The sequence below is a fragment of the Triticum aestivum genome, chromosome 2B (assembly GCF_018294505.1).
Source record: "Triticum aestivum cultivar Chinese Spring chromosome 2B, IWGSC CS RefSeq v2.1, whole genome shotgun sequence".
NCBI lineage: Eukaryota > Viridiplantae > Streptophyta > Magnoliopsida > Poales > Poaceae > Triticum > Triticum aestivum.
This window is the reverse complement of record NC_057798.1, coordinates 31,926,682-31,939,209: the sequence shown is the minus strand read 5'-3', so window position 1 is coordinate 31,939,209 and position 12,528 is coordinate 31,926,682. Positions and strand designations below refer to the sequence as shown.

Genomic DNA, 12,528 nt, shown 5'->3' with positions numbered 1-12,528 from the left:
AGAAGAAATTCCTTATTAATATGAGTAGTCTAACATCTCTATTAAGCCAGGCTATCACATATGAGCTCGTGCCCTAATGCAAGGATGGCCGATGGGAACTGGGCTGGGCCTCAAGCGAGTCACCGAGTTGGACCAGGCGAAACTCGGCTCGGTCGAGAATCAGGCTCTTTATTGTATCGGGCCGAGCTGGAGCGAGCTTCGGGCCGAGCCGAAAAGCTCGCTCGGATGTCTAGTCCTAGCTTTTAGCATGCTACTAGCGCTACAATAACATAAAATCCGCATAACTACCAGGGTACACTAGTTACCATTTGGACCAAAACTGATCGCGATTATGATGAGGATGGACCGCCCGCAAGGGCTGATGTGGCAGAAATGTCAACTCCGTTAGTTTGGACTGTTAACTTGGCCATTATGTCAGATGGGCCCACATGTCAGTCTATAAAAGAATATCAATAAAATTTCCAAAAATAGTTTTTTGTTAGGTCCTGCAAAAGTGATAGTTTTCAAAAATACTTGCCACAAAAGATGAATACCAGCCCCAAAAGCCGGAGTTCTCTCAAAAGCTTCCTAATTCCTAATACATTTTCCAGTAAACCTACATCTACGGGGAGCTACATATATGTTACAGATCTTTTCAACTAATTCCACCGCCCCTTCCTCCTAATCTTCTATATCTAAATACTTGCCACAAAAGATGAATGCCAGGCCCAAAAGCCGGAGTTCTCTAACAAAGGCTTCCTAATTCCTAATACAATTTCCAATAAACCTACATCTACGTGGAGCTACATATATGTTACAGTTCAACTAATTCCACCGCCCCTTCCTCCTAATCTTCTATATCTAAATAGTTAGCCACCACTAACATATTTCTCTCAACTTGTAAGTATGACACCTCATCAAGCAACATGCATTATAAAGGGCCACCAATCCAAATTCTACGACCGGGTTCCGCCATTGCAGCCCGAGGCCACGATGAAGCCATGTGGATGGCCATTAGCTACACACAGGCCAATAACTTGCAGGATGTGCGGTGCACTATGAAGGTGGCAGCCGGCAATGGCGGCAGCAATTGCGAGTTCACTAGCATGGAGGGGGACGAGTAGTTAGGCTGTGGGGTGGGAGGAAGATAATGGAACTGTCGCCAAGGAGCAGCAGCAGAACCGTGAGGGGATGTGTTTCCGCATACCTCCTATTCATATCATCTTGCACCAGTCGAACCCATCCTTCTTGTTATTTCCCTATTTTCCTTTCTAGGTCTGATACATGGTATGCAGCCATGTAGGAGACTATGAGAAGTATCTTCCAAACTACAGAGGCGGCGTGTCTTTTTCATAAGGACAAGTCATGCTTAGACGAGGACAGGTAGGTGGGCTCGTTGGCTATCAATTACCTCCAAATTAAAATCAGAATCATCTTCTGCTACAAAAGAAAACCTTTGTACTGAGATGTTTCAATTAAATTGTCTCTGCATTATTTGAAGCGAAGGAGAGATATGTTCAGAATGCTATGCATGGAGAGGCGAGTACTACGGGACTATAAATGCAAAGTTATGGGGAGACGTGACTCACATGACATGATTATGAAACACTACGGCCTGCATCATTGTGTTATGGATGGGCTCTTTTAAGGTGAGAAGGAGGATTCTAGCAACCTCATAAAGCAGCTTTTTTCCTTGTTATCACTTATCACCCTTGTTTTCCAGCCAAACTACAAAAGAATGTTTCATCTCCATAAAGAAGAGTAACCTTGAGGATGGAAATTTTGAGCACTCATTGTTAATTGCAACATAGCACAAGAAAATATCTGTAGAAAATGAATACACAATTTTCAACGGATTACTTCGATCAATCCTTTGTTGCGAGCGTTCCATAATGCCCACGACATGGCTCCCACGCCTATCTAGCATCCCTGGCCGACGTGTTAGATATTATCTGTTATACATTGGCAAATCCCAAGGGATTCCAACTGCACCCAGTTGATTCCCGGATCACACTCCACGTGACCGAGTCACTATATATCTGAAGAGGATGTGATCCCTATCCTCCAATATACGGCATCAAGGGCATTTCCCATCACCTGGGCCATGACTTTTCTAACTTGGTCTCCACTTGGGATTTGGTTCCGAGCTGCTTCCCACAGAAATATTTGAACTATTGCCGGTATCTTGGCTTTCCATAGCCCTGACAAGTCCATTATTGGCGCCGTTTTGAAAATCACCCTACACAGGGAACCGTAGAAAATTGGCTGGAAGGATCGGGTCTCCATGTGACCTCATCTCTGCCCAAGGTGGGTCGCTAAGGTTGTAGAGCATTTGACATGTCTTGCCATTCGCTTATCTCCAGCGCCCCAAATTTTTGCCGAAATGTTGGTGCCCCACCGTTGTTGATCCATACACCTGCCACATTGTCATACTCTTTGTCCGAAATAGCATATAGGTGCGGCTATTTTTTGTGGAATGGTGTATCCTCACACCAAGTATCAAGCAAAACAAGGCTAGCGTCCCGTCCCGGATCGTCTATTTCATGCCCAAGGGTAGGAGGGGCTCCACATTTTTTATGGCTTTGGGAAACTGAGATTTTTCTGGTGCGCTCCTGCCCTCCCTTCGTCAACCGCTACATATTTTTTCTGATATATCTGTAACCACAGACATTAAGAAATAGGGTTTCCTTCCGCTTTATAGATAAAGCATCACCGAACAACCGAATCCGGTCGATACAAACACACACACCACAGCACACACATCCAAGGCTGGATACAAGGACGCTGATAGCAGCAGCACTACCCCAACAAAATCCTAGCCAACATCAGATGAACACAAAGAGCACTACTACGGAGATGTTGGGGCCCTCAACCGTGGGCGGGCCACCGCGAAGAGGAGAAGCCATGTAGGACGAACAATGAGCTCCAAAGCGGCGCCTTCAGCAAGGGAACGACACCATCGTGTCGCCACCGCCCAATCCAAGGATTAGAGTTTCCCCCGGACCACTCCGACGACAAATGAGATTCCACGACGGCGCCTTCAAGAAGGGGACGATGCTAGAACGCCACCGCCGTCGGCCTGGCAAAGCAGAACGGGTTTTCACCCCGCCAACACTCATCGTCACCGGATTGGGTGAACGACCCACCCCGGTCAACACGTCGCCCACGCCGCCATGCTGACCAGACAACGCTCGAGCCGCGTGCTCCGCCCAAGAGCACCCCGGCTCCCACCAACCAGGCCGCCGCCACGGCATCCGAGCCCCACCTCAACCAGGACACACCAAACAGACGCGGCCGGTCGGAACGAAGCGGAAGCTTGCCTTCCACCCCAAAGCCGACACCTTGGCATGGTCAATGACCTCGGCGGCCGGATCAGGGCCAGGGGAACTCCGGCGGCCACCCGCAGCAGCCGCCAGATGCAACGGAGGGGGCACCCTGCCCCTTCCTGAAGTCCCCTGCCACCACCAGCAGGCCTCGCACACACCACCACACCATGGCGCCACCCCTGCCTGACGAACCCGTCGCTGAGTCCAAAGAAGAGGGAGGGAGCTCACCCGAGTCCGACGCAGACGAACCATCGCCGGAAAGACCCGCCATTGCCGCGCGCAGATCGGACCTCCACCAGGCCGCAGCAGCGCCGCTGCAGACCACCCCACTCCGAGGTCAAGACCGACCTCGGCCACCGCCATCCAGGAGCCAGATCCGGGAGGATCGGGCCAGATCCGCGCCAGCACGCCACCGCCCAGATCGGGAACCCCCGCGGCCGCCACGCCGCAGATGAGCCCACCGCTGAACTCCGAGCACGCCGCCGCGCCGCCAGCCCTGTCAAAGCCCGGCGCCCCCACTGAAATGCTGACGCGTGGATGCCTTTTGGTCCCGGTTGGTACCACCAACCAGGACCAAAGGCCCCCTGACTGGGCTCGGCGCACAGGGCCACATGGAGGCACATTGGTCCCGATTCGTGTTTGAACCGGGACTAATGGATGGAGGTATTAGTAACGACCCATTAGTTCCGGTTCATGAACCGGGATTAAAGGCCCTTACGAACCGGGACTATTAAGTGTTTTTCTACTAATGGGAGTATGATGCTAGCGGAAAAAACTAGGCACATGCACAGTTGAAAATGAAAGGCAGAATCCGTGGTGCAAAGTCCTTGTCAAGGGACGGCAAGTGGCCCAGATCTTTGTCGTACGGGCGCGCCCACCTGAGCGCAGGGCTGGCTGGCAGCCACTGCGGGGCCGCTAGCGTCGCTGTCGCACGTCGGGGCGACGCGGACGGATTTGGCATACAGCGTCCCCGGATTAGGCATACGGCATCCCCCAACAGGCGCACGCTCCAATTGGAAACGACGTCCTTGCCCTTGGTGCGTGGCCCAGACGCGCGGCCAAGTTGCAGCGGCGCCTTCACGTGCGCACAGCGCCCTCGACCGTCCATGTCGCCGTACAGATAACGCACAACATTATTGGCTCCGCGCCTACATATTCAAGCACGCAGTAGCAGAAAAACAGCCTGCGTGGTAGGTAGATCATTCAAATCGATGGCGGCGGGAGGCGTGTGGGTGTTCCGGAAGGACGGGGTGATGGAGCTGGAGCGGCAGGAGAGCTCGCCGGCGACGAGCCGACGCGGCAAGGCGCTGGTGTACGTGCCGGCGAACGAGACGATGCGGTCGCTGGAGGCGCTGGAGCGGCGGCTGGGGTCGCTGGGCTGGGAGCGCTACTACGAGAACCGAGACCTCGTGCAGCTCCACCGGCGCGACGGCGGCGTCGACCTCATCGCGCTCCCGCGAGACTTTGCGCGGCTTCGCTCCACCCACATGTACGACGTCGTCGTCAAGAACCGGCATCAATTCAAGGTTGTCGACATCTGAAACATTCATGCAAGATGCTTCTACCTACTTTCCCTGGTCAAGCTTGCTAGTCTGTTTTGCAAATAAGCGCACCAGCATAATGGTGTGCGTGTTGTATGTCTTGTATTGTATGATGATGCTTTTGTACGTTTCTGAATTTCTCCAGTTAGCTAGTGCCAGTCTTTTAGTATTTGCTTGAATCTCACTCTGTTTGTTACACCCTCTCTTTCTAAATGTAATCGTTTTGACAGTTTAAATTGAACTACCAAAACGTCATGCATTTAGAATTTCTGCTTTGGTAGTACTCCGGCTCTCTCTGTTTTAGTGATCTAAACGCTCTTATATTAGTTTACAGAAGAAGTATTATTTTTGTTGACATGGTTGCCCGTGTTTTGTAAACTAAAAGCAGCCAGCTTCGAAATTTCTGACTGTGCATGCATGCATGGCTACGAGTAACTGTACGTGGCCAGGCTGCATCCACACGTTGGTGCATGGACCTGCAAATGGCTGAAAAAGAGCAAGGAATCTAGAGGAGCAATAGCACCTACAATTGTGCGCCTCAAACCTGCCTGAAACGACCGCAACGTGTGCCCGGTCAATATATGGTCAAAACAAGTTAACACAACCGGATCCTTCACTTAGTCATTAGAGCAGCTCTAACGAGCCGACTCAAACGGACGGCAATTTTATCCGATTTTCGTCCGTTTCGGTCGGCAGCCCACTCGGCGTCCGTCTTTTTTATCATTTGGGTCGGTAGTGCGTCCAACGCGCCGATCTATATTTGTCGGCATGGCTGGCTGGCTACAGTTTTTCAGCAAATATGCACACATTTTGCATTGTTTCACAAGCAAACATATAAATAGCATAGTTTCACAACCAAATAAAGTATACTTTCACAACCAAATAAATTTAGCATAGTTTTACAAGCCAAATAAAAATTAAATTGTAATACATGTAAAAAAGATATATCTATTGGTTGCCAACATGAGCCCACATATGCTCAACCAAATTTTGCAACTACATGTGAGTTTCCCAATCACACATTTCATGATGAAATTGAATGAACTATGCAAACGTTGCAGCTCCATGCTTAGGCACAACATTCTCACCCAGGTGGCTGGTCTGACAGCGTCCGACGAGTGTGCCGACGTCAGGACAGTGGTTGTTGTCGGACGAAGGAGCTAGCCGAGGCAGGGAGGCGGCTTAAGTGGGGACGTCGGAGGGTGGGGTGGGGAAGCTTCAGTGCCCAGGCGGCTAGGCGGTGGTGCCGGCGATGTGGGAGGTAGCGGTGTTGGGGGAGGTGTGTTGGCACCGGCTGCTGGCAGAGGCATCGATAATGGGCAGCGGCGGCGACGGAGCGGGTGCGGGTGCGGGCGAGGGTTTGTTGCCGAGGATGGTCAATGTGCCACCGATTGGCAGGCCAGGGGAGTAGCTGGCGTGCGGCGCGCGCGTCCATCTCTTGTCCGTGTCGATGCAAATCAAGCTCCAAATAGGGCCTGGAATTGGTCGGCAGACGGACGAAAGGCAGACGCGCACCCGTTTGGGTCGGCGCATTGGACCGACATTTCTGTCTGCCGCGACCAAAACGGACGCACGTGGACGAAACGGGTCGGCACGTTGGAGTTGCTCTTAAACGCAATTGGTGCCATTGGTATTACGCTTTGAGAATAAATATAATGAAAAAGAAAAAAAAACTTACACACAACTTTGCACTAAAATTGCAGTTTTATAGTATGCAAACTACAATCATATAATGGTGTAAGTTTTGAAAAGATTGCATAGTTTTGTGTCTGTACATTTACACTAAGCTAGTCTTGGCCATGGGCAGCCCGGCCCGACCCAACCTTGACCACTGGTCCGGCATGTGCCTTAGATCTAGGCCTGAAGGCCGGGCCGGGCCCAGCATCTTTTCTGCCATTTAACGAAGAGGCTCGGCCGAGGCCCGAGGCCCAGCGGGCTTTTCTGTTGATGGGTCGGGCTTGGGCTTAGATTATAGGCCTGATGGTCGGGTCAGGCCATGCCCGGGCCTAGGTTTTTTGCGTCGGGCTTGGTCAGGCCAGGCCTGAGTTTTCCCTAGGTCTACACTCAGCCAACATCCAAAAATACCTACAAAAGAAATAATAATAATGTAAAAGACAAAAGGAGAAACGCATAAAAATGGAGGCAACTAGTTGGCGAGCGCTCCTTCGGAAGCTTCACAACAATCAGCGCCACTTGACGCGCTCTCAGCCACCCGCCACGTGTCACGCTCTGGACGCTTCCTCCGGATTTTATTTTTTTATATTTTTTTCGCACGCGTTTTCGGCTTTATAAACGGGTTTTTTCTGGGGTTTTCGGCGTTTCGGTTTTTCACCGGTCTTGCTTAGCTTTTGGACAAAAAAATTCAAAAAAAAACTTTTTTTGCACGAAAAAACATGTTTTTTTTGTTTTTTCTTCTATGAGAGTCACGGTTTTGCTTTCGCGAGAGGCACGGTTTTGCTTTTGCCAGAGTCATGGCCGTGCCTCTCAGAAATGGAAAAAAAATGTGTTTTCTATTTTTTTTCCTTCCGCGAGAGACACGGTTTTGCTTCCGCGAGAGACACGGTTGTGCTTTCGCGAGAGTCATGGCCGTGCCTCTCGGAAACGAAAAAAAACGTCTTTTCTATTATTTTTTCCTTTCACGAGAGGCACGGTTTTGCTTCCGCGAGAGGCACAGTTGTGCTTTTGCGAGAGTCACGACCGTGCCTCTCGGAAATAAAAAATGCGTCTTCTGTTTTTTTTCTTCCGCGAAAGGCATCTGCGTACCTTTTTCAGAAAGGAAAAAAAAACATGCTCCCGGTTTGGTTTTTTGTCCTGTTTTTTTCGTGAAAAAAAAGTTTGTCAAAACCTATCAACATGGGATCTAATTATAAAGATCTCGACGCAAAGAATCCAACTGTGAAAACGGTTCGAGATTTGGACGCACGGTTTAAGAGATAAAACATTTTGAATAAACGGATCTACGAAAAAAGAGAAAACACACAGGTTGCGACAGTGGCGTATATGCAGCACGCCACTTGTCGCAACCTGGGAAGGTGAGGGTAATTTTTATAATGAGTACTCGTCAATTAGTGATTTTGCATAAAAGTACAAAAAGAAAGAAAAGGGAAAGAGGAATGTGCTAGCCAGTACAGGTAATGGGCTTCAGCACAGTAGCAAATCGACTAATCCAAATATGTCCACGCCGGGCCACGCCGGGCCTCCTAGGACCACCAGTGTAATTAGACATAAACGAATCCCTATTAGTGTCAGGATGCTAAAAGTACGGCAATTACCGGCTCAGACATGTGTTTTTCTTTTACTGGTCACAGACATGTGTTTATTCGTCTACAAGTCACTTAATTTTTTTTTGCGGGGTACAACTTAAGCATAATACATCCCCGAAGATGCTCTACGTCCAATTGTCAGTTTACTCTGCAAGAAAATTGTCAGTTTACTCTGTGTTGTTACATAACACAAAGTCTGCAAGGAACATCGGCAAGCCACAACCATGGGAGCATTAATTTTTTTTGCATAAAACTATTTATGTAATTTTGAAAAACTCTTCACATATTTTCTTTCATAGATATGCATGTGGACAAATGTTCAACAGTTCCAACCCAATAAATGTGCATGTAGTTTTCAAAACATATGAAATCAGAGATGGAGATCAATTCAGATGTAAAAATCTGAGGTGATGGATCAGATGGGCTTGATGATACAAGAAAATGTGATGAATAACACCAATATCTTCTTTCGGACAGGTCGTAAACATAAGGCAAGTGGTCCGTTAGCGAAAAGATGGGTAGATTATCAGAACAACAATCTTACAAACAGAACTGGTTGAGCATAGATGATGCATGACGAGTTCCGGAGTGACGTCTGACGTCAAAGTGAAGCGAGAACGAGCTCCGGACGGTGGCGCGAGGATGAGCTTGAGGTCGTGGGAGCGGCAACTAAAACATGCCCTAAGTCGGTGATGCTTGAACTGAAAACCACCTATAATGCATCCTTGACTCCGTAGTTTGCTTAATTTTTCTGTTGGAATTCACGAGCCCTTTTGCTAGTATAATTTAAGGGATATATTAAAATTTGGTAATATCATCATAAACTCGGAGGCAACCCCCGCCGCCGCCGTCGCCGCCGCACTTCTTCCCGCCACTACCCTTCTCCCGCCGCGCCAACGCCAGAGTCCCAGCCGACGAAGCGCGCACTGGTGCCTGGGAAGGCGGTGACGAGGTCTTTTTTCCATTGGTGCAACTGACGCCTGCCCACCAGCCAGGGCCATCCACGTTTTTTGCTTCGGCCATTGCTGGTACAGCTCATCGCACCGGCGCGGATCCGGTCGTCCCATTCCTAGTCTCCAGGCACCCCTCCCGGCCTTTGCCTGGCACCGGTGAGTGCCCTCGTGCGCTCCTGCTCTCGTGCTAGATCTGGCTGAGCTGGAGGCAGGGGTTTCCTCGGCTAGCTCGAGTCCTCCCATCCTTGTGCGGTGGCGGATCAACGACCGTCTTGCTCCCCGAGTTGCAGCTATGGCTGTGGGGCTTTGGCCTCTGCAAGTTTCCAGTTGATCTTCCCAGCGGCGATTGCTCTTGTAGTGCGCCAGCCTGGTGGCAAGGCTGGCGCTTTGAGGCCCATGGTCTCTTGCCAGGGCGGCTCTTGCCACGACAGCCCTGGAGGCTCCGGTCCCGATGCTTTGGAGGCGGCGTTCTCCATCCTGTTCGGTTTGTCGGTGTACTGACGGCCTCGACTCCGACGGTCCGGATCAGCGTCTCTCTAGTTTCGGGCTTGTTGTCGGCGCCGATCGTCATCTTTTCCCATGCGGCCACCCCTACACATCACCGCCTCCCCAACCCTGGTCACCTCCTTGGCCCGTCCCTTCCATAGCTCGCGTGTCCGGAGGTGCCCGGTGCCTCTGTGGCGCCGGACGTAGCTCCCCTTCTTGTGGCGTTGGCTTTGAACAACATTGGGTTTCCATGTCTTCTTATCATGATTCGGCGGCTACGGGGTTGCTCAGACTCAGGTCAGGGCGAAAATCCCTCCCTGACTTCCTATTGCTGGTAGCAACGACCCTTGTGAGTGTCGTTCCCTCCTTGGAGGCGCTACCATGGCCCCTTTATGTGCCCCTCTTCGAACATCGAGAGAAACAATAGGTCCGATTCCTCTGATCGAACGGCGACGGTGCCACGATGTTGTTCTCCTTCTTGAAGCCGTTGTCTTTTTGGCTCCCGGCATCCCGGGTGTTGGTTTTGAAGATGTTGGACGTCACGTTGATTCGGGCTGCCGCTCAAGGCATGGGTTTCCGAGGCGCTATGTATGACTTCCATGGTGCTTCCCCCTTGTCTTCTGCCCCCAACTTGGCCGGGTCCTGCTACTCACTTGCTTATCTCCCGACGCTCTTGGTGGGGGTACGTTGATCCTAGCGAGGCTGGTGCAGTGGATGCGCGGCGGAGGCTCACGATTTTGAGACGTGGTCTGGGTTTCTTGTGTCCCGCCTCCTCGCCCTCCATGGCTCCAGTCCGGGCTAGGCGGCTTTAACTGTGTTATTCCTTTCTTTAGGCCGAGTATCTCATGTCTCCCTGCTCCGGACACCATGTTCAGTTGCTCACGCCCTTTTGCGTTTGGGTCATGTGTTGTATCCTCTCTTGTACTAATTCTCTTCTTCTATCAATGGAATGACACACAAGCTTTGTATATTCATGATTTTTTTCAAAAATAATTCCTGATCTGGGGAAGCGGGTTTGCTGTCGAGGAGAAAGTGTAGTTGCTCCTACCTGCTGCTGACTGTCCAACGAACCCAACCTGAACCTACTGCACTCTTCTCGCCGAAATGGAGACCAACTCCGATTCCCCACCAACGGAGGAGTACGGGCGCCGGCTGTTCGCGGCTAGGTCCGGCATCCTCACCGTCGAGGCGCTCTTCCGGTCTCAGTCCGTGGCGGGGAGAGCCATGCGCGCGCTGGTGCACGACCCGCACCTCCTGTGAGCAGGTCGCCGGCGGTGCCCTTCTCGCAGCCATGCACGGTGGACGTCCTCTGCGGGGAGACCTTCGCCAGGCGTGTAGGGCCGCGTATCGTGGGCGGCGGGTGCGCTGCTGAGTGTTGTTTGTCAACTCGTTCCATGAAACCGAGCAGACGGTGAGGTACCTTGCTCGTGCCCGCAACCTGTTTGCTGTTTTGCTCAAGAGGCAGGTGGACCAAAACTCAGCTGGAGTGATGTAAACTTACGCCTCACTGTTCTAAGCAGGGAGAAGGATTACCTGGCGTCAACATGGCGTGTGAAGTCCATCAGCCCGACAGCGCCGCCGTTCTACCTCGACGACCATTGGTTTGACATCTTTGAGTATTGAGAGCAGAGCACCGTGCATGGCATGGCTGGATAGCCAGCTCCCTTGCTCAGTCGTCTATGCCCTTCTAACTTCTATGAAACTGTCACTGACCTTGACCAGAGTCTGTTAGAGGAGATAGTCAATGGAGTCTGCAAATCTGGTAAGCAGTTCCTCTGGGGTCTCTGATCCGTTCACGAATACAAGGTTTCAGAGCAAGCCCGTGAAGTGTAGGATAGAGGGCTAAATGTTGAATGGTGTCCCCAGCTTGAAGTTTTACCACACAAGGCCTAAGGTATGTATGTTTTACTTACAACTGATTGTGTGATTTATTAAGCAGCAGAAGAAAAAAAAATCCATATAGCCATCTTACAGGTTCGTATATGAACATTTGAACACTGTGCCACTGAATGTGTAAAGTACATTGTCAAAGTTTATAAGCAGAGCAATATAATAACCATCACTGTTTATGTGAGGTGTTGTGATGTCTGATAATGTTACTGCATAGTAATATTCCCTAATTGTTCTTATTTTTCAGATGATGAAATGAAATAAATGTTAACGTCCTAGCAATTACAGATTAGTGTGCAAAGGCGCCATTCTCCAGTTATAGCAACACAATGCCATATTAATCAATTTCAATGTGAAAAAGGCAACACAATGCCAAATCTTGTAAGCTGTAGCTTATCTCTTAATTAAATCTAATTATGTCTAACTCAAAGTATAAAAGGGATGTGAATCCTGCATAATGTGTAGTGAACATATGGAGTGATCTGTTCCAAATAATTAAGTAGCTAGTAAAAAAATATTATGTCCGTTCTGAACTCATCAACAGGTTGTTTCTTAACTCCGTGCGGATGGAGCTCTGCAATAGAAGCAATTACTACTGGCGTACCACTGTTGGCAATGCCTCAGTAAATGTTTTTTTTTCGAGGAGCCTCTGTAAATGATTAACCAACTACAACAATGCATTGGTGTGGTGACAAACGAAAATTGGTGTGCGGATGCATCATGGTAAAGGTGCAGTGAGAAACCAAGAGGTACATAAAAGAAGTATTAGATGGTGAATTTGCGTCCAATTATGCTTCAAATTGTTGTTGAAACATTCCTAACGTGGTCTAAAGGAGTTATATTCGAAACTGTGATCATCTCTAAACTGCAATTTTATACTGTTACTGGGGGGAGAATGCCTACTTTTGTTGTGTTAATAGAAATTATAATTTAGAGGTATATTATCTTTGGGGGTAAACAACTTTGAAAGTATCGTTCCATCTTTGTTTTCTTGACGCTTGCATTTCTGTTGCACTAATGCAAGTTCTCTTGTTTGTCAGATCAGTAAGAAAAGAAATTAGTTTAAGACAGAGCAAAACTACGCAACTTC

The 12,528-nt window shown here is 49.7% G+C and overlaps 1 protein-coding gene across 1 annotated transcript; it reads left to right on the top strand.

The window, feature by feature from the left end:
- The first annotated feature begins 4,425 nt into the window (after window positions 1-4,425).
- LOC123040170 (flowering-promoting factor 1-like protein 5) lies at window positions 4,426-5,112 on the top strand. Its single transcript, XM_044463098.1, has one exon. The coding sequence runs from the start codon at window positions 4,517-4,519 to the stop codon at window positions 4,844-4,846; it is 330 nt and encodes a 109-aa protein (XP_044319033.1). The 5' UTR covers window positions 4,426-4,516; the 3' UTR covers window positions 4,847-5,112.
- The last annotated feature ends 7,416 nt before the right edge of the window (window positions 5,113-12,528 follow it).